This window comes from Pavona decussata, unplaced genomic scaffold, assembly GCF_977016875.1.
Source record: "Pavona decussata unplaced genomic scaffold, jaPavDecu1.1 SCAFFOLD_91, whole genome shotgun sequence".
NCBI lineage: Eukaryota > Metazoa > Cnidaria > Anthozoa > Scleractinia > Agariciidae > Pavona > Pavona decussata.
Genome location: NW_028145508.1, coordinates 2,006,265 through 2,028,699, shown reverse-complemented (window position 1 = coordinate 2,028,699; position 22,435 = coordinate 2,006,265). Strand labels below are relative to the sequence as shown.

Below are 22,435 nucleotides of genomic sequence, written 5' to 3'. Positions count from 1 at the left end.
TCACTCGGCGGCCATGTTGAGTCTCAGGAGAATAAAAAGCTTTGTTTCTGCACGGCTACTGGCTCGCACTGAATTCGCGTGTGGGCGAGGCTTGCCGTGCAAAAACAAAGCTTTTTATTCTCCTGAGAGTCAACATGACCGCCGAGTGAGAAAGGTCTACGGACTACAATATCACACCCAGCATTAGCAAGAAGGTCTTTATGGTAAAAGGGTATTTCTTCGTGCGCTAGGCTTGATATATACGGTAACCTTAAGTACTTAGTGGAGTCAACTTGTTTAATATATAAAACATCAATTTTAGACCAAAATATGTAATTTTCTGGTATTCATTTCCAGGCCTGGCCTCTAATATTCGTACCTATTTCCAGATCTGGTTTGATGGTCCTTCCAAATACAGTTTCTAGAATCCATACCTGTTTTCAGACTTTCAGACCAAAATGGTTAACATCTTTACCCTATTCCAGACCAAAACGACTCAACAACCATACTCTTTGGCGCCGCACACACCTATATAGCTTATAAAAGGGAGTACCCCCCCCCCCCCCTGCCCCGGGAACCGTTCAACCATTGAAATGAAGATTTTGAACACAACTTGCAAGTGACGCTGTTCCATATTGGAATCTGCCCACGTGAAATTTACAGAAATTTATTTTCATTTTGTCCACGATACTACCCGGAACCATTGTTTGATGCAATTGAAAGCAATTAGTAGAAATGATTGTTTGATAACGAATCAGATATTTCGCGGGAAAAGACTTATTGTCCGAGCGAAAGTGTCGCACTGACCCAAACTCAAGAAAGTCACCTTAGCCAATCAAAAATAACTTGTGCCGCGGAAGAAACCACATGGTCCAAGGTTGGGGGGGGGGGGGGGGGGAAAGGGGTGGGGGTCGGGGGTTGGTGATTTCAGGTAAATTAGAAACAGAATGCGCAAGAGCTAATTCGCTGCCGACTTTTTCGGGCTTAACGTAGCCTGCGTGGCTAGCGGTATTGTCCGCTTGCGAATATTTTGGCGGCGGAGCTGCAATGACTGTAAGCAGCGGCAGAATACCAATCGCCTTTCCCCATTCCCCTCGCGGCTTGTTCGCCCAACATTCCGGCAGTTACCCAGGTCAGGGGATACCTTGTGGGCCGTCCGACTTTTCATGGACCCGTTTAAGTCTAATAGGGGTTTGGCAACTTCAGCTCATTCATAGCTTCCCGTCAGTAAGGGTATGATACCATATTTCACAAATAGTTGACAATTTTAGAAAAGACAACATTTTGACTTAAGAAGACATGTTTCAACAGCTTCAGTTGAAATTAACACAAAGTACATGTAAAATGTCTTTTCTTAAAATTATAACGTCTGCTGCTATCCAGACCTCCCAGTTAACAATTAAAATTTAAAGAATTTCAAGTAGCGTTTTCCTTGCGTTTGCCCTCCTGTATTCGTAAGATAAGAAGCCGATTTCTTCGGTTCGATTGACCATAGATTCTGGAGTAGACAATTGGCAGAATTGGATTCGATATAGCGGAGAGATTAAAATACAAAAACAGCACAGCGCCTTCAGATAAATAAGGCGTTGGAACGTGAAAAACACCCATGTTTCGACATTACTGTCATCTTCAAGGTACAAAAAACTCCATGTGCGACCACCTCTGGAGTTGCTCGTACCCAGCGATTCAAACACAATTCAGACAACAGAATCTAGAAACGATTAAAAATCTAAATGTTTATTTTTAAAACTACTTAGGTATATAGTAAACATTAGACATAAAATAACAGCATGCGTGCGCTTTTCCTCTTAATCCATCTGTTTCTTAAATCTATCAGCACAAATTAAAATATAAATGTTACTAAAATAAATGCACCCTCGAAATGATAGGCAGAATCACTTGTAGTTTAACTCCATAACACTTGAGAACTGCTTTATTCAGAAGCATATTACATATTCAAGCACTATCTTGCCAATATATTTGGCAGAAAACTTAGACAATGTACAGTAAAGGTGCAGTTCTGTTGGCGAGCGCTGTTCAACTAATACGCAAAGCATACTGGACCCAACTCAACAGTGAGTTGTGAGTCCACGTGACTTTGTGGTGCCCAGTCTACTATCGGCAGGCTGTTTTGCTGTTTGGTAGAGACTTCAATGACCATTTTTTTATTTCCATCTTGTGTGGTCTGCAAGAGAAAAAATCAAGAAACAGATTAGGGCGAGGATACAGTAAAGCTTGAAGTGTGAAGGTAACTTCAAATGCAGATGTTTATCTGTGTCATAACATATTTCTCGAGACAGGATATTACAGGAATTATGACACTGCAACGATACAGCTGTTCATTAGAATGGTCTTGAAGAAATTGCAGTTTGTTCCAGAAAAGCCACTGATGAATCAGGCCTTAAATTAAGGCCACATATATGGTTGATCTCGAAATCCTTGATGTGAAAATTACCCTAGTTTATTGACGGTATAAAGCTATGAATTTTTCTTTACATTGCAGCATTAAGTATTTCAAGAATAACAATTGTTCCCCAAGTATTTTGAATCTTTTTTTTTTTCTGTTAATGCGTCTTTTTCGGAGAGATTTCCAGAGAAATGTTCAACATTCCATTCACACGGCGGACATTGCAAAGAGAAATTCGAATATTCATTTCATTCTCGGAAATACTGGTCACGCGTGACGTGAATGGACTGTAAAGGACTTCCAATGTACACTGATCATGGGCTGATGCAAGAATGTGGCGTGCGCATGTGTGTGTGTGTGGGGGGGGGGGGAAGGAGGGGGATTTCTCCGCCCCGCCCTCCCCCCTCTCGCTGTGCCTACGTACCTCCGTGACATCAAGGTTGATCTTGTCAAGGTTGTTTACCACCACTTCATTGTCTCCTTTAAGATCCACCATGCAGCCAGCCTGTTCTTTGCTCGAGTCCGTGCAGCTGTAGTTCATTTCTTGGAAAGCGCTCTTGCTCAAGAGACGTAGGAATTTCATTTGCATAGAGTTCAGCTTGTATTCGATCTGAAAAAGAAGCAACCAGTTACATGTAAAGGAACCCTATGTGCAGGGTCGTGTTTCAGAACAGAACGCCATGGTAGAGATTAGACGTCAACCATGAACTCAAAACAACAGGGCACACATGTTAAATCTAAAATAAATAACATTTCAAAGCGTTACCGGTTCGTCTTCGTTTGTCCATTTTCCAGGTCCGGTTTCATTGGCTCCAACGACAACCTGTAAAGTAAACAGTAGCATTAGGGTAAATACTTTTACCACTGGCCAAGAGCGGTTTTCATATTGACTATCGAAATAATTTCGTGGTTGCTTCAGGTTTGCTTTACTACGCTCTGTGATTGGTTAAGAAAAACTCGCGTCACTTTGTCAACCCATGTGAAGACTCTTGACTCGCTCGTACGCCTTTTCACGCGCTTGACGCCGGTTACACGCATTTGCTTCGAATTCCGATTGGCTCATTTCACTGTTTTCGCCTGTTGTGATTGGTCAGAGTAATTACATTGGTTTTGGCCTTACGACACTCGATTGAAAACCGCTATAAAACAAAGGCAAACTCTCTAATCACAACAGTTTACTGACGGTTTGCTAATACTTTTGTTCTAACCTTGGTCTTCTTGGGGTTTACGCAGGTTGCGTTCTTCTCAAAGTCACAATAAACTTTAACTGCATCACTGCTGCAACCTTCGTTTGGATCAATCGTGTACTCACCTAATAAACGGAGAATTAGAAGAAATGTGTCAAGTATCGTATAATTCTGATAAGAATAACCACCCCCTACGCCCTCCACCACCTTCTCTTACTTACTTGCTTACTTACACATCCTTATAAGCCAACAATTGTAAGTGCCTACGGCTTAAGACGAAACAGCAAACAGTCAAAAACGGACAGGCCAAAAAACATATTTGTATCGACGAAATCGTTAACATTATGGTTCCGGCAGTTTTGTTAACAATAACCCTACTAATACACAGAGACTTATGTTAGTTATCTTTGGCCGCGGATGGTCAAGATTGAAATGAAATGCAACTTCAAAAAATTGACCAATTTTTTTTCAAGTTTTTTCCAGTGTATTTTGTAGAAATTGATAAAACAACTGGTTATAGTTTGTTCTTCCCAGGAGAAACCACTTAATATTTTCTTCTCGGAGCTCTACGAGCAATTTGATGTTAGCAAAAAGGTACCTTCTCAAATATATGAGCCGTTTCGGCAAAAACACAGAAATATCCGTAACAGTGCCCCTTCAATGACTAAATAAATAAATAATTTACCTGGCACCTATTTACACGATTTACATGAAGTTCACTATCCCAACGATTTTTGTTACAGACTATTCAAGGAAAGGGTTTACTACTCAGGCACCTTCCGGCTGTGAGAAAACTGGTACGAGTAAAGGATTGTGGGATCGTTTGGGTAGACGGACTGTCGAGTAGGCCAGTTCCGAGTTGCTTTGAACCTCATTATGAAAGCGAGGGTAAGCGCAAAGTTTTTATTATGAAAATTAGTTTTCAATCATATGCAAAAAAAAATAATTTTCATATGAAAAGCTTTTGCACTTAGCCTCGCTTTCATAATGAGGTTCACAGCAACTTGGAAATGGCCTATAGAGTGTTTTCACATGACGTCACGGCGGCCATGTTGGTGTCCCAGTACCAAAAAAATGGCGCCCATGTTGGTGTCCCAAACTTAACCTCTGGGAATTAAACTCTATTTTTATGTAAATACTTTCTTTTGTTTCAGTAAACCAATATGGCCGATATTCACGTGAATGAAAACACTCTATAAGTACATTTTTTGGCAAATAGTTTTCATCTAAAAAGTATTTCCTATACAACTGACTACCAAGAACTGCACTTTTTCATCGGCACAATTTCCATCCGTCTTTCCAAACGATCCCATAATCCCTCACTCGTACCAGTCTCCCCGTAGCTTCTGGAGTGGGAATCTGGCGCCACACGCACCCTACTCCCAGGCCGTGACGCGTTGCACAAGTTTCCTTTCTCTATCTCTTCAAATTAGACATCGATAAACCTCAGACCAGGAAGACAGGATACAAACCGCTCTGGAAATCCGGATGTTCCAGTTGAATATCCCTACAGGACCTGGCAGGATGCTCCAAGTTGCCGTTCTGAGCTCTGTAACTTTCAATTTTGTTATCCACAAGGCTCGTCAGGAAGTCGATCTGATATTGCTGAATACACAAAGAAGACCCCACACTCAGCTAAAATTATTTAATATTTTATTAACTTGAATAGCAAATTAAAATCGCACGACCTTTGGGTACAATTCATGATTAACAGGTACTCGTGATGTTTTGAAAGTTTCCAAAATTTCGAGAACTTACAAAACAACACTCGTACCTACTGATCACGAATTGTACTCGAGGTGCTCGCAATTTCCTATACGAATGGGTTAAATTTGAACAGATTTGTCCTAATAAAAGTTAACGGGCTTCCAACCGACCGTGGTACGGGACGTGTCCATATTTGAATACAATGACGACAACAATGACGTACTAATGACGACAGCAGGCCATTGTCATGACTGCGTCATTTGACTACAACGACCCGAATTCATTTCGTTTTCCTTTTCAATTTGAAATTTTGTAACCCCAGTGGAGAGCAAAGAACAATAGCTCGAATTAACCCGAGAAAACAAAAAACTGAAGGATTCTGGTAGTTGTAGTAAAATGACGGCATCGTGAAAATGTCCTACTGTACCAATAAGTAGCAGCCTTTGAACAATCTCTCTTTTTCCTTAGACTGCAAAATAACTAAATAGTTAATAAAATGCTGACAACATTAGGCAACCAAAATAAAAGACAATACCGCGATAAAGTGGGTCTCCGCTTCATTCTGCTTCGTTTGTTGAGAACGCTAAAGAAATGAAACCAAATGTAAAGAAAATCAAAGATGGCCGCAACAGAGAAAAATAGGTACGCATTGCGTGCATGTGCTTAGTGCTGTGCACACGCTGCGTACCTGTTTGTTTACGGACACTCACTCACTCACTCACTCACTCTTACATGCCTGATAATACAGTCGGACCTCTATTAAGCGGCCACCCTCCCTTAAGCGGCCACTTTTTAAGGTCCCGAATTATTTTCTTGTCAGTAAAGTGCTGTATTCGATACCTCTATTCAACGGCCAACCTCTATTAAGCGGCCAGTTTTCAAAGTCCCCAGGGTGGCCGCTTAATAGAGGTCCGACTGTATTGTGGTCAGAGCGCTACAACAAATGTCAAGAATAAACAGACGGCTTCGTAACCCACGCTGCTCTATACTGTGACGATCTCAGTTTCACGGTAAGATTGGTAGACGACGTTTTACCTTGCTGGAGTACAACCTACGCGCCTCGTCAGGAGGAGGTCCTTTGTCGGCGGATCCCATTTCAGCAAGCTACGAAGAATACAAAAGTGTACAGGAATGAGAAATAATGAAATAAAAATGAAAAAAAAAAAAAAAATAGATTGGAATTCACCCCAGGGACTGGTTGTCTAAGGAAGGGATTTTGGGCTGTCTCGGGGTACTTTCCATTATGCCAAAAAATCCGGGAAATTCGAATGGAAAGGTTCAGTCCGACCGGAAAATTTCCGGAAGAAAAGGACTAGCTTTGAAGGAGGTCCACTTTGACCGATCCGGATCGGACCAGCCACAGAAATTTGCCGTTCCATTTTGACAAACTGGTTCGTTGCCCTACTTCTCTTCAGTAGAGTTTCACTTTTGTGGGAGATTGGGGAAAGGAATAGAAAATGATAAGAGCCATTCTTCTTGGTTGGCCCGGTTTGATCGCAAAATGTCATTCCATTTTACAACAGTTAATCAGCGCAGTCTTGATCTAAGTAACATCTTAGATGAAGTAGTAGCTTCTACCTTTGCAATTTGTAATTACGGTTTTTCAAATTACAAGATTTTAGAATTTTGAAAATTAAGAATATAGTTTTAGTAGTTGGTGTGTTAGTGAGTTATCATTAATTCGTTTTGTATTTTAGATTGTATTTTAGAATGTTAGGTGTCCCATATTAGCAGTGGGAATCTCCTCTTCTAGATTGTTGCTTGACACGTTAATAAAGTCATCATCATCATCATTATTATTATCATTATTGTTACAGCGTTTATCGTGTGAAAACCCGTAAACAAGATAACTTACCGCATCCATTAGATATTGTCCCGGTGGGCCCTGAGAATTAGACGAAGAACTAAGTTAGCGAGAAGAAAATGAAACTCGAATAGAAGCTGCTTTTGGACAGCACTTTCCTGTGGCCTTGTTTATTACGCAGTTCTGTTTTGTTGTTTATCATGGTTCTGAGTTTTGAGTCTGTGGATGAAATTACGAGGCGTGACCAATAAGGATTTTTCTGTGGTCCTGTCTAATATGCGCAGTAAGATGGGTTATACTAGCCTTTGAGTCTGAAAATGAAATCCTAAAATGTGACCATTCAAATGAAAGCTACTGAGCAGTACTTTCCTGTGGTGCTGTTGATTATGCTGTACAAGTTGGTTCTAACTTTGAGTCTGTGGATGAAATCCTAAAGTGTGACTATTCAAATGAAAGCTACTGAGCAGTACTCGCATTTTTATTTCGAAAAATGCGCTAGAACAGACTACGAGTTGTTCCTTTGGAGAATTGCGTTGATTTCTTTCCTCTCGTTGTTCTAGAATTATTTTGTAGCTGTAAAGTGAAGGTCTTATTTCTCCATTTTTTTAACAAAGGAGGTCAAAAGCCCCATGACAGTTCCCCTTAAAGAGGTTAAACAGGTTAAATCCATGATGCAACAACACACTGCTCTAAGGTAGCTGTCCTACCTGAGGACCTGGCACTCCCGCAGGACCTGGGTCACCCTAGAATTGAAACAAAAGTGAATGATTAACGTACAACTTATCGCTTTTGATGAACTGTAGGTAAAACGTGGACGACAAATTCTCTACAGAAGTTTATGTTTAACAATGTTGTCAGTTCTCATTTGCAGTTAAATCTTTGGTGCGAGGTTCCTCATGGAAGATGGCCGACTCTAAAATTACGACCATGTTCGAATGAGGGAGGGATGCCATAAAGGTTTTTGATGAAGGTGGTTTCATCCCGTCCCGTCCCGAAGGGTCATTCTGTAGAGTCTAAAAGCCCGGCCAGCTGCAAACGCTCTCTCTTACGACGATGGATAGCTACAAAGACTCTAAATACAGCCGAATGTTTGGTTTTATCAACAGATTTGATATGGTAATTTGACCATGGTAAAGAGATTTGAGTGCTGATCTATTGAGCGTTAGCCTGTAGTGAGTGCGATTGCACTAACGCTGGAAACGTCAGTACTCGAATCTCTTTGCAGTGGCCAAAATCTTACAATTTACTGCAGCAATGAGTGATGAATGGTGATGAAAGAATACTTACAACTTCTCCATCGTTACCCTAAAGCAAGAAAGAAAAGGAAAGCATTTTGTTAGGAAAGTTACAAAACAGACTGTAAAGAAAGAACAACACAAAACAACAACTACAACAACAACAAAATTAAAAAGGATGCTGTTGCTGACACAAGCTCTCAAGTCCTCCAAGTATAACTTGCCCCGACGCACCTGCATGACTGATGAGGGAAGATTTCAAACAGAATCCTCGGTGTGAAAACAGAGCTCCGAGCCTGAACATTTCTCCAGAAACAATGGATGGACGGATTGGTAAAACATAACAAAAGGGGAAAAAGACACGAAATTACTTTAAACCTACCGGTCTTCCACGCTCGCCCTGGAAAAGAAAAGAAATCCATAATAAATACATAAAATAAAATCTCAGATCAAATAAAGTCAACCGTTATCCTCAATTATTCTCAAGAAGTGCGTTTTCCAACTAAAAAAATGTAACAGCTCAACGTTCATCAAAAGCGTGTCCTTCTATCTTGACGCAGGTTTAAGGTAAACTTATCAATGCTTATTGGACAGTTAATCAAATTAATCTTTAAGGTAAAGACTTTGGGGAGAAGCTTCCATTACCCCAAGAACCAGAAATAACCGAGGAGCTTAAATTCTAAATTTACAGCACTAGACGAATTGCAAAACAGCCCCTACAGAGAAAGCTGCGTACAACAGTTGATTACACGCGCAGATATTTGTTGAGCAGGTGAAATTTTCTCGGAAAAATTCAGAACATTTCTTGCTTCTTTGGCGTAAATCTTGCCTCTGCAACAAATGAGTGCACGGGAATGAAAAAAAAAAAAAAAAAAAAAAAACTTGTGTGGTATGCATGCTATTTAAATTATTACTAAATATTCAAACCTGGCTTCCTGTGTCGCCTTGACGTCCTGTTGCTCCCTAAGCAAAATAAAAAAATGACTGTTAAATACCATAGCACTTCCTTAACCTTTCAGACGATTTTTTTCTTCGGCAAAGTACTGAAAATCGAGAAACTCGGTCAATAAAACACGAGAGAATGACGGTAATGCTGATTGCAACGTTTTCCAATGGTTTTACAGATACAGTAGCGTGATCAAACACGCCTCACCCGTCCCTTACTGGGGCTCAATTTGACTCTAGTTCCCAGTGTAGATAGCTCAATGTGGTCTCTCGCGTGACTCACGAACTCCATATCGGCAATTTTGAAGAGCTTTGGTGATTTTATGGAGCTGTTTATTCTCACGAATGGTGAGGTATGTGCGACTGTTTTTTTTTTTTTGTTGTTAGGAAAACATTTGTATGTTATGCTTTTCTGATGGCGTGTCAGAGTGGGATTTACATGCGAGCATTAGAGGTAGTTTGCAAACAAGCCGTTTGTCGAAACTTCATTACGTCAAATATTCTCCAACCGTGCCAATGAAAGTATACACGAAAATATTGCTAATTATGATTTGCTCTCTCAGAGAAAATCACTTGATACCTCCGTCTTGGTGTTCTGGGGCATTTTTTTTTTTACGAGTAAAGACAAAGCTTTGACCCAAAAGCGTAAACATACTCAACATCACCAAAGACCCATATCGACAACTAAAACACTGGTGAATTGTTACCTCGGCTCCAGGATTTCCCTGATCTCCTGGTGCTCCAGAAGGTCCTTTGCCACCCTAACAAGACAAACACAATATTGTAGGCCCGCACTAAACAAACGTACAAAGTAAATGTTTCATCCACGACCAGGCTTTTTTACTGTACCGAGTGACTCACGCAACGGTATTCCATGGACTGAGCTAGGCTGAAGGTTCAAATGTCTACAACCTCAAACAACTTAGTCTTGGAAACTTTGTCAAAACCTTTCTTTCATATTTGTGATATTTAATTTGCGTGCTGTTTTACTTTTTAAACTTTCCTTTAAATAACTAAGAGACTAAGAATCACTCTTCGCGCTTTTGTTTAAAATAAAAAAAAACTACGCAAAAACTTCACTTCCCAAAAATCCTCCTGCACACAACCTTAAAAGCACCAATCAGTAAACAAACATCAATTCTTTTAAGTGATCTATGGAATGGTTTTCAATTCCTTGTCGAAAGCAATTTCATGTTTGCTTTAGTTTTGTTCTACTGCACTGTGGATTAGTTAGCAAGACTCGCGCCACTTTCTCAACCAATGAGAAGAAGACTAAAACCAATCATTTTCCCGCTCTTGGCGCCGGTTACAGGTATTTATTTCGAATTGTGATTGGTTCATTGCGCTACTTGTGTCTATCGTGATTGGCCAGGGTAATAACTATGGTTTCACGACACTCAATTGAAAACCGCTAATGAGACGAATGCTATTTTCTGTCAAAGATGCAGACCGGTCAGAATGACAAGTAATTCTGTCTTAAATGAAGTGTCCAACTCCAGAGTTAGTGGGTTATATGCATTTCTTTGCATGCTATTTGCGCACATAAGTTTTAAAAAGATTAATTGCCTCAAAAAGTTTTATTAATAGCTGATAAGTGATAACAAAAAACGCATGACAATACCTTTGGTCCTGGGGGACCTGTTGTGCCATTTTTACCACCCGGACCTTCCTCGCCCTGGAATATACAGACGAAATTATTAATCATCAAAATAAAGTCGTAGAAAGAAACTGCCGTAGTCACACGTCACATTGACAGCCAACAACCATTACTTCACGTTACGTAACCTTTTATCTTCTGCAGTTAAACCTGATTTGTGCGAATGAAATGTAATGAAATGAATTGAAAGGAAAGAACGAAAGGACGAAAATTGTTCACGGGTTACGCCAAAGGAAGTTTCGCCTTGAAATCCGAATTACTCCAAAATTTGCTCTCCTTGGAATATAGGAAACGTAGTTGTTTATTAATTATTAATTTATTATCAATTAATCGATCAAACAATCGATCACGGGCTACACTTGTTACACGATGACTGGTCCGTGCGCCAAAGAAGAGCCTCTAAGTAGAGCTAGTATAGAGCAATTTGCAGTTCCGACGGCACCCCTTTAATTACACCACGGTATCTAACGTGGCTATTGAGTGGTGAACAGTCTTGTCTTTACTTGAGGATTTTCTTCTATCTTCTTTTCTATCTTCAGTTAGTATTAGCGTACGTCTTGTTTTATATTATACATCTTAAATAATTTAGTCAAACTCTTTGTAGCATATTCTTTTCACCTGTATTAAAAGTCGAAACTAAAAGGCTGGAGGCTAACTAGAAAACTTTCCAGTTAACTTCGCCCTCAGGCTCCAATAATACATTATTGCAATTAAAATGTAAATTTATGTCTTTTTTGTAAACACTACTATTTGCAAAATTGTCATTAGCTTCAGAAAGCAAATAAATGATGAGAAAAAAAAAACAACAAACAAAGGACGGCTTTATATTGAGTGAGTAATGATTAGCACTTTTACCTCGTCTCCCGACGGACCTGGCCTTCCTGACTCTCCAGTGTAACCAAAATCACCCTGAAGAAATATAAACAGTTATTACTGTTTGCGGTTAAAGGGAACTTCCACTCTCGTTCAATCGGTAGTAATAGTGTCTAATTTCAAAGCTAAGTCTAAAGAGTAGATAGCATTCGGATACATGATTATCGCCCATTTTGACGTTTAATTTCCCGCGCGCTGCCATTTTTATTTTTTTTTCTTTTATGATTTTATCATACAGTAGCCGATATAGTCAGGAAGCAGAAGCTGTTTTGTGAAGAATAACTAAGCAACTGTAAGACGTCAGGGAATAAAAAATGGTTACTCACTGATTCAAATGATACTGTGACCCATCCCAATGTCAGGGCGAAGATATATCTCGTGTTATTAAAAACTGGATCATTGTATAATGCAATTCCAGGGATTTGATTGGCTTAGCTACCATGGTATATGAGCCATCATAAGTGTATACCATGCCCGAGAAATAGCGATCTTCTGGTTGTTCTTGCTAAGCGAAACCAACCATATCTTACAATATTTCTTGATTGTTTTTAATAAAACAATTTTTCTCTGCATTGAGACCTGTAAAATGACCCATAGTTTGTCTTGGTGGTAACCTTTTATGGGTGAAGATACCCTGGGCGAGTAGACTCCTTATTCAGCTTTTGTTTCACCCACCACTGAGTATAGTAACCCCTCTCATTTCAATTTTGGAGCAAACACCTTTAAGATTGGTAACTTGATCAAATTTGAACAAATTCCTATTGTGGCTTTTATTTGAGAGGAGGTCCTTATAAGGGAAGTATCATGGGGTTATTGATATCTTTTGTTAAAAATGAAGAAATAAGACCTTCAATCAGCTGCCAAATGATTCTATAATGACGAGAGGAAAGAAATCAATTCAATTCTTGGAAGGAACAACACGTGATCTGTTCTAGCATATTTTGGAAACAAAAATGCAAGAACTTGAAAAACATTAGCCTAACATTTTTCAACTTTCAATCCATACCGGCCTACTCTGTCTCTTGCCAGAGGCACTAATCGACAGTTTTATTGCACTGGGGTGATAATTTATAACAAACCTGACAATTATTTTGTTGATTCTGATGACAGACAAGCATTTTTGGGTTTTAGAAATGACAGCAAATTTGCGGGATACTTCCCCTTCAAATGAGAGCTATCAGACAGTACTTTCGAATGAAAGGTTTTACAACCAAAAAGGTAGCTAAGCTTAACATACCTTAGGTCCGGTTTCACCCTCTTCTCCTTCATCTCCTTGGAAACCAGGATCACCCTATCATGTGGAAATATAAACATTCGTAATTTAGAGAAAATTTGGAGAAAAACCAGACTATATATTATCTAAAACAGAAAGATACAACTTACTTGAAGTCCTTGTTTTCCTCTATTTCCATTCTCACCGTTCTGTCCTGGGTCACCCTATGAAGAGAAAAGCTCACTTTTAGGATGATTCCCAGGCATTGCATTGTACATCCTTGCTGCGAATAATATCATTCAACACTCCACAACACTGACGATATCTTTGAGGCTAAGTTTGCCGGAGATATTACTGTTGTTTTGTTGTTGTTGTTGTTGTTGTTGTTGTAGTTGTTGTTCTGTTTTCTAAATAAGCACATTACTTCTAAATAAGCAAATATTATGGGTCGTTTTTTTTGTAATCGTTGTTGTTTTTTGTTTTCTAAATAAGCACATATTATTTCTAAATAAGCAAACATTATTGGACGTTTTTTTTGTAATTGTTGTTGTTTTTTTGTTTTTGTTTTCTAAATAAGCAGATATTATTGGTCGTTATTTTTTTCTTAATAAGCACAATAAACCTATCAATAAACCTAAAAATTTTCATCATTTAATTTTCATATCGAACAAATCGACGGCACTTTTCTATGGTCTATACTCTTATGGACCACAAAAAGACACCATAAAATGTTCAAACCTCAAGTGGAATCACGTTCCGCAAGCAAGCGGTTCCAATACTGAGTTTTGAACATCATTGTCATCGTACATACATCGTCATTGTATGGTCTATAAGAGTATAGACCATAGAAAACTGACGTTGATTGTTTTGTACAATCACATGGGGAAAGTACGAACGGAATAGGACATTTTCACTATGGCGTCATTTGACCACAACTACCAGAATCCTTCAGTTTTTTGTTTTCTCATGCCAATTAGAGCTATTGTTCTTTGCTGTCGACTGGGATTACAAAATTTGAATTTGAAAAGGAAAACGAAATGAATTCTGGTAGTTGTAGTCAAGTGACGACATCGTGAAAATGGCCTATTGGCTTTACTTTCCGTTGAGAAAGCGCCCGCGTTACATCTGACGTCATTTTTGTTGTCAGGGGTGCTTACCATTTACGCAAACCACCTGGACAGAAATTTTCGGTATGAATACGAAATGATTTAGCTTGTCTTGACAGAAGACGGATAACATGCAAAATGCATGAACATTAGCTGTAAATCCCGAAAGGAGAAATAAAAAGGTATCACTTTGACCAGAAGCCTATAATTTCATAAGTACTCCAATTGGAATGACGCGTACCATTTGATTTTCCAACTGGAATTTCCGGGTTTCCCATGTAAATGGTAAGCGCCCCTGCACTCTTACAGACAAATAACTATTTTACACTTGTCTTAACACTTACATCCATTCCACGTGCCCCAAGTGCACCTTTCTCCCCGGTTTCCCCAGCGGGTCCAGCAAGTCCTCTAGTGCCATCAACACCAGGGGAACCACGGGCTCCCTTATCTCCCTGACAGCGTAAAAGGAAGATTCATTAATACTATCTATTAATTGATGTACCTTTTTTTAATAGAAGAAAGATCGTCGCAGTTAGTACGCAACTTAAGCAAATGCGAAAAGAAAGCTTAAGTTGCGTACTAACTGCGAGGATCTTTCTACTATTAAATCATTCATCCGCAGTTTAAAATACAGGTTTCATATATTCATATTCATTTAATTAATGTACCAAACGAAAGGGGTGTGGGATGTTCTGACAAAATGTTGATCGAGGGAATGATACGAGACACTAGGGACCTTAAGCAGCGACGACGACGACGTCAACGAGAACGTCAGAAAACAATAGTTTTAATTAGCAAAACACTGGCTCTGCACGTGCGTTATACACTTTGGTACATTTCTTTGTCGTCCTCTGCAAAACAACAACGTGAAATGACCAAATTTAAGGTTTTACGGAGAACGTGAACGCATGATGATTAATTTTCCTTTCTCTTTCTGAACTTTAAAGGCGCTCCTACGACGTTAGCTCCTAGATAGTTCGGCTACATTGCACAAACTGAGAGAGTATAAATCATCGCGAATTCATTCGGAAGACGCGAAGGTAATTTTTTAAGTTTCGTCTTCGTCGTCGTCGTCTCTGCTTAAGGTCCCTAATTTATAAAAAGGGATTGTTATACAGCTGCAGTTCCCAAGCTATTCCGACTGCCAGTGTTAAATTGAATATTAAATTAAATTCACCAACGATAGTTTTGAATCTAACTTCCTCCAGAATATCTGGTTTATAGTTATATTTCCAGGTTATTCTCGTTGGTTCCTTCTACTCAGACGAGCAGATATTTTTTATCGCTTTGTACACAGTACATTCAACAAGAGAGGACTAGGGATGGATATTTGCAAGACAGAAGAGTCCAGGACATGTGTATTCTTATCTAAAAAGTCATTCATGGAACAACACTACTCCACTTATGACACTTAGCTACGGGGAGAATTGATTCTTGTACAACCTAGAGTTATCACTACCAAGTATGGACTAAACACTTAAAGGTACAACGAATCAAAAATCTTGAACTCTTTAAATGATGTGAACTAAGAACTTCTCCGCCCTTAAAAAATTTGTAACACGCATCAGAAAGATCAGCTTTGACGTGGCAAAGTCAAAGTCCAATAAAAAACTAAATCAACAAACAGTTCCAAAAGAAGTCTAGAACCCCACTCCACCCAATCCTGAGTGGCAAAGTCAAAGTCCAATAAAAAAAATAAATAAATAAATGAACAAAAAATTCAGATGAAATCCAGAAATCCAGAAATCCAGATGATACCCACTCCCAAAAAACCCCCCAGTAAACGCTCAGACACAAAGACATCTCCTTACATCCTCTCCTGAAGTACCCACATCACCAGGATCAGCATTTTCTCCTGGAGAACCCTGAAAAAGTGAAAACAAATCGTTTAATCTTTTTAGTTTATCGCCGAGTAACGCCCTGACGTCGTTGCCTAGTGTAACATGCTCTGGAATGAACGTGTCTCGCAATATTTTTGTGGCCGCAATCGTTGCGAGAAGTAGAAGTCGATTCTACATGTACTTCGTGCAACGGTGACTGCAACAAAAACGTTGTGAGGCATGTTCTTTTCGGGGCATGTCACACCAGGCAAAGATCCGTGCAACTTGTGTCAGAACGGCGCAACGAAATCGCGAGACAATTTGCAAGAAAAATTGCCACAGCAACAACAGGAACCTTAAATTTCCTAGGACAAGAAGTCCCAAGAATTCCACGTTCCAAATTAAACTTGTGGAAAACCTTCCTCCGCTAAGATGGTAAAATATCTAGTACACACGGCAGTCTGGAAAGAAGCTACTCATTATTGCTTAAAACATTGTACGTCCGATTGTCGCACTTCCTATCATTTTTTCATAATTGCCAAAAGTTTGATGTCACATAAAAAGAGCGTCACTCGTGTGATATAATTTATTACAAGAAATGTTAAACAAATTCTCTAAATTCGTGACACCTTTCAGCAAAGTTTTGACCAAACTAACGTAAAACTGCCTATAACATAGCCTCTTTAACAACCGCCTAAAGATAGTGAGACGCAAAAAGCAACGACTATGAAAACTGCTAACTACGAAACAAAACGAAAGTTGTTATGGTAACTGAAATACTCTGTACATACCGGGTTCCCGTTGGCTCCCTTATTTCCAGGTGGGCCTCGAGCTCCTGGGTATCCCTGCAAGATAATTCGACTACGCATGAGTTTCAAAACTAGAATTTATAGTCAATGTTTAAGGCAACTCAGGCCAACAAACGCCTGAAAATGGGCATTAAAAAATACTGGTCTCAACCTAACAGAACTACTGCAAAATTATGATGACATGATGACGTGTCCTACTGAAAAGCTGAGCAACACCCCATCAGAGACACAAATTAACATAACATACCGTATTCAATCGATCAACCGCCGAGGGCCCAGTCGTGCAAAGCCCGATTAAGCTAATCCTGGATTAACGTAAACTTTGATTCGAGTTTAATTACTAATCAATGGAGATTCTTCCAAAGATTTTTGTCCTTTAGTATTGACTTAGACTTTTCTTTACCTTTAGCTTGACGTTAGGCTTAAAACCCATTTTTAACGACTGTGATGAAAACCTTGATTAACATTAACTTTTAATCGTGCATTAGCGTTAATTGGCTTTCCAACAACCGGGCCCTGGGCGCTTATTTAGTTTTGGGCTCATGAGAGTGTTCGAGGGTGGGCGCTAATTCGAGGTGGACGCTTATTATTTTCCCAACATTTTCAGCAAGCAAGGTCATTTTTACAGAATAACAAAACAAGGGATAACAAGTTTATTTCGCTTCAACAAGACAAAACAAAGTGCAAAAGCTAACATGAACAAGCCATAAATAATATAAAAGTTCATTGACTACCGTATCTAAAACTGATTTTGGAACACAAGTGACACTCATCTTACTTCACGCTGGGCTAGTGCAGAAATGTTTTTTGTTGGGAAGGAGTGGGGAGGGGGGGCGCTTATTAACTTTTTGGGCTTTCAGGGCTGGGAGGGCACTTATTAGAAGGTGGGCGGTTAATCGAATAAATGCGGTATACTTACTGTGCGCCCTGGTTCGCCTTCATTTCCATCGCCCCCCTTATCTCCTCGTTCACCCTAAAATAAAAATGAAGACAACAGACATCAGTGTGAACATTTGATCAGGCATTTCAGTTATTCAGGGCTTAGTTTTTCAAAGCACGATTAGGCTTACCGAGGGTTAGTGTGAACTTTGATTCAAGTTTAACAGCTAATCGATTAAGATTTTTCCAACATCACATTGAGCTATTTTTCGACACCATGTTGAGCTTCTTCACGTAACGCTGTGTCATTTATGCTACAGTCAACCATTGTACATTACGCTAAGCTATTTCACACATCGCTGATTCATTTCTTGTTACGCTGTAACATTCGTGATTACAATGTATTGTTTGACCATCTGGAAGTAGTCCATTCCCATTTTGACTGTTCTACATTGCAAATGAAGGGTAAGCTATTCGCACTTTGACTCGATTGTTTAACTATTTCATGTTCCACTTCGATATGAGTTGCTAGTCTGTTTGCATTTTGGCTAAAATGTTTCGTTTTACACTTTCCTATTCCAGTAAAGAAAGATGAACAGTTTGTACGTTGGCTGTACCACTTTTTAAGTGTCTGTCCTATTTTGTAATGGACAGTTGAACCATCTCTTTCTTGTCTGAATCGTTTGAAATTCATGTATTTTTGGTGGCAACGGCCGCCATAGAAGAAAACACTGAAGAATTCTGTGACATCGTGACAATGTCCTTTGGGTAACAATTGAGGTTTGAGCATGAGCATTATTAAATGAAGAAACTCCACTCAAAACTCCAAACCTTGTCTCCAGTAGGTCCAGCTGGACCACGTCTTCCAGGAAGACCAGGCAAACCCTGGAAACAAAACAAAAAACCCGGTTCAATGTCCCCCTATTTATGCTCCCTAAACCAGTAGGGCTGTTGCTTAATGAATGCTTGTTAAACCCACAGGGCTGCTGCTTAATGAATGCCTGCTACTGAACTTTTCAGACACTGAGACCAAAGAAGGGTCCGCGTGGACCACACCCTCCAGGACGACCAGGAAGACCAGGTAAACCCTGGAACAAAGATCAATCGTGGTTAAAAGGTTCCCTCATTCATGCTCCCAAAACCCTCTTTGGTGTAACAAAAACGTTTTCTCCTTGTAAGCAGGGCTTTTGTTTAACGAATGCCAGTCACTGAGCTTTTCAGAAACTGAGATCAAATCAATGCATTGTGTTCCATTCGTGTTGAATACAATTAACTCCCCCCATAGCAGTCACGTTCAGGACCACGATTTGATGTCTGTAATAGAGAGTCATAAGAATGGTTTTTAACTAAGTGTCGTAAGTGCTCTCATCCCTCAAAACAGAGTACATGACTTATTGTGTCAACTGATGTACTGCATATTTGCTACGTCACAGGTTCATCCTCATAAACATTGATCCATACATATAAACAAGAAATTTCTGCATTTGGGTACTTTAATTCACTATAATTACGCATACAATGAAGCCTGCTTGGGCTCTAACATCACTGTTGGGGGAAGTTTATCTTGTTAATTTGGTGCCAAATAACTTGCTAAGAAAAACTGAACAAGGAAAAGGGTTACAGATGTACTTACTTGAGGCCCTTCGTCTCCTTTCTCCCCTGCAGGTCCTAGACCACCCCGCGCACCCTTTGGGGAAAAACAAATAGCTTAACATTAAAGTGTATATGACAGATATTATTATTATTATTATTATTATTATCATTATCATTATCATTATCATTATCATTATCATTATCATTATCATTATTATTATTATTATTATTATTATTATTATCATTATGCTTGATCGAATCTAGCTGGAATCCTGTTATTGATTGCTGTATACAGCATTTCGCATTTTGTTATAATTTTTGTTATTTTTATTTTGTTTTGTTATTTTGTTTCGCATTTTGTTATTGATACAGCTGTATACAGCATTTCGCTGTATGGTTAACCATAAAGCCAAGTTGTATTTAAATTTTAAACGATTGATAAAAGTTTTTAAAACGAATAGTATAAATTTTTGGCCTGTAACTGACAAGAGTGGTAGGCGGGGGGAGGGTAACAGAATTCAATACTTTGTTAAAAAATATTACGATCCTGTCTTTCTAAGATATCATATACACTGATAAGCTTAGACGTATATTTCCTTTTAAAACAGCGGATTCATAAGCAGCAGAGATCGATAGAGCATAAGTTATGTTTGGTAAAACTACTGTATTAGAGGTCTATTTCTGACCGACCAATCGACCAACTGACCGACCGACCGACTGACTGAATGTCTGACTGTCAGACTGACTGACTGACTTACTGACTGACTATACCCCTCTTTGCGTAGCGATCCAAGAATATATAGGCATCTGTTAGCCTTTATAAGTTTGTTCTTAACATGGACTGAATATTTGCTGTGGCATTGAAAGCTGACTCCTAAAATTACTACTTCTTTCAAATTAAAATACATACAGGTCTTCCATCTGATCCTGGTTGTCCAGCCAACCCATCACGGCCTGGTAAGCCCTATATCGAGGCAAAGAAGAGGACAAACTTAACTCTCTGAGTACCAACTGTCCTTTATGTGGCCACCTAACTACTGGTCCCTTCTCGGAGGCCATAAAGAAAAAAGGGAAAGAGAGAGATCATGGAGCCTGACACCGTTGTTTCGTTTCGTTGTAGATTACAGGAAGGGCCTTTCGTGTAATCTACAGCAGAACGCTGGGGTATTACTGTTTCTCGAAGATGTTTACTTCTTGTGACGTCATAATACTGAGATATCCCATAATTTCCATATGTGATATCAATGTACATTCTATCTAAATATATATGTTGTAAAGAACGAGCTCAACAAGCACTTTTGTGTTAAAAAAAATCTCTGGTTTGGGCGACCTACACCGGGTTGCAAAATCTTGGTTGGTCGAGAGGATAAACGAATGAACAACAGAACAACGCTCCCAACCCTAAAAGACAATGCAGCTACAGGTTACCACGGTCTAGTGAAAATAGAGCTTTTGAAATGTGCCGGTCTACTGTACAATCCTTCGGCCGATATGACATGGGCGACTTGCACCGTTTGCAACGTCTCACATGGTTGGTTGAGAGGACAAAAGAACGAACAACAGAAAAATGCTCCCAACCCTAAAAAAAAACAATGCAGCTGCAGGTTATCAGGATCCCTTCACTTGCAGTAAGCCCTTCAAATAGTCAACTTACCGGCCTTCCTGGTAAGCCTGGTGTGCCTGGTTTACCTGATATCCCTCGAGATCCCTGAAAGACGTTAACATTTCTTGTTAAATACCAACAAAAGTAGCTTGTGAAAGGAATGTGATATTATGTTTTAAGCTTGGTGACTAGACGGTAGAGGTATTTTTTAATCAGTAACACCGTCTGGTTTGAGTTCCAAAATGATAAATGAGCTCCAAGAGCTCTTTGGTGCTCCTTAGGTAAACAAATTACATTTACTTTTTTTTTTCTTTTTTACCTTTGCATGCATTAATGATGCTGTACAGCTGGCCCTAAGTTTTGAATGCGGGGATGAAATATGAAATAAACACCCTCGCACATGCAGAGGTAGTTCTCACTTTTGAGCCTGTGGATTAAACCTTAAAGAATTAGCACATTTCTGCTGCAATGAAGTCGGAAACTGTCTTTTTGATTGCTCACCTTAACACCTGTGATACCTGGCTGTCCAGTAAGTCCAGCAGACCCTGGTGGCCCCTGTTAAAGAAGAAAACAAAAAGTCTTTGTGTATACAGTATACAGAGTAGAACTGCTCAATACCAGATATTTTTCGCACAACAACATTTGACAGTACCTACAGTGTAGCTCGCAAACGCAAATATATTTCAGAGAAGTGTTTGGTTGTATGAACGGAGTTGATAATTAAGGTAAATCGGCCACCATTATGAGCGCATCTGAGTCGCTCTGACAAAGGGCTAATTATCAGAACGTCAGTACTCGGCACTCAGCACTTTACAGTGGCCAAATTACCTCCACTCCCTCCCTCCACTCCCCACTCCTTATTTCTACCCCTCCCCCCCCCCCCATACCAACGCAGCACCATAGTTTCTTCATAAACTAACCCGCTTATCCATGTGTTATTACATACAAGAACTGAAGATGACAAACAAACTTCTCTAAAAGATAGATTTTCAGTCTCCTTAATTAACTTTGATGCGAGTCATTGTAAATGAAAACATTCAATATTAATTGGCAATACATTTATTTAATGTCACAGTTTTAGATAACACTGAAAGGCATTAACTTACTGGTGGGCCCTGAATTCCAGGTCGGCCAGGTGTTCCTGGAGGACCCCTGTTACCCTAAAGGAGAGAAGGCAGACAGGCTAACATCAATATAAGGCAGCAATAAGAATACAGTAGCGTATGGCAGATGATCAGTCAGGAGATAGTTTAAATACAGTATTGAATGAAGAACTGATTCAATCAGAACTTGATATTTTAGATGATCAGTGGATGCTTATGACAGTGGTTGTTCAAAGAGAGAGAGAACTTGTTACAGATGGCCGGTACAATTGTGTTTTATTTCAAACAAATTGCAAAGTTGATGAAGTTGACAGACCTGGCACCAAACACTGCTAACAACATCCTCTGAAACGACATTGAGTGAGAGGACTTACTCCTTCATGCAAAAACAACCAATATTCGGAGGTCCAGCAAGTGTCAAGAGGTTCACTTTACATAGTAAGTGCTTCTGGTGGTTTTCAAAGTATAAAGAAACTAGGAGAATTACACCATCCAGTTTGTTCCGACATACAGTG

General features: G+C 39.5%; 1 protein-coding gene across 10 annotated transcripts in view; it reads right to left on the bottom strand.

Moving 5' to 3' along the window:
- Window positions 1–1,691: 1,691 nt before the first annotated feature.
- The window catches only part of LOC146474177 (uncharacterized), a 107,613-nt gene continuing 86,869 nt past the window's right edge, over window positions 1,692–22,435 (bottom strand). For all 10 annotated transcript variants that reach the window (XM_085117432.1, XM_085117433.1, XM_085117436.1 and 7 more), the window contains 27 exons: window positions 21,924–21,977; window positions 21,319–21,372; window positions 20,869–20,922; window positions 20,125–20,178; window positions 19,255–19,308; window positions 18,453–18,506; window positions 17,662–17,715; window positions 16,725–16,778; window positions 15,925–15,978; window positions 14,458–14,565; window positions 13,178–13,231; window positions 13,032–13,085; window positions 11,777–11,830; window positions 10,886–10,939; window positions 9,972–10,025; window positions 9,247–9,282; window positions 8,702–8,719; window positions 8,372–8,389; window positions 7,792–7,827; window positions 7,136–7,165; window positions 6,316–6,384; window positions 5,816–5,863; window positions 5,046–5,178; window positions 3,595–3,698; window positions 3,153–3,209; window positions 2,811–2,996; window positions 1,692–2,164 (listed from right to left, as the gene is read on the bottom strand). In XM_085117432.1, coding sequence (XP_084973558.1) covers window positions 2,021–2,164; window positions 2,811–2,996; window positions 3,153–3,209; window positions 3,595–3,698; window positions 5,046–5,178; window positions 5,816–5,863; window positions 6,316–6,384; window positions 7,136–7,165; window positions 7,792–7,827; window positions 8,372–8,389; window positions 8,702–8,719; window positions 9,247–9,282; window positions 9,972–10,025; window positions 10,886–10,939; window positions 11,777–11,830; window positions 13,032–13,085; window positions 13,178–13,231; window positions 14,458–14,565; window positions 15,925–15,978; window positions 16,725–16,778; window positions 17,662–17,715; window positions 18,453–18,506; window positions 19,255–19,308; window positions 20,125–20,178; window positions 20,869–20,922; window positions 21,319–21,372; window positions 21,924–21,977 — 1,743 coding nt within the window. In that variant the 3' untranslated portion in view covers window positions 1,692–2,020. The remainder of the gene's footprint in view (window positions 2,165–2,810; window positions 2,997–3,152; window positions 3,210–3,594; window positions 3,699–5,045; window positions 5,179–5,815; window positions 5,864–6,315; window positions 6,385–7,135; window positions 7,166–7,791; window positions 7,828–8,371; window positions 8,390–8,701; window positions 8,720–9,246; window positions 9,283–9,971; window positions 10,026–10,885; window positions 10,940–11,776; window positions 11,831–13,031; window positions 13,086–13,177; window positions 13,232–14,457; window positions 14,566–15,924; window positions 15,979–16,724; window positions 16,779–17,661; window positions 17,716–18,452; window positions 18,507–19,254; window positions 19,309–20,124; window positions 20,179–20,868; window positions 20,923–21,318; window positions 21,373–21,923; window positions 21,978–22,435) is intronic.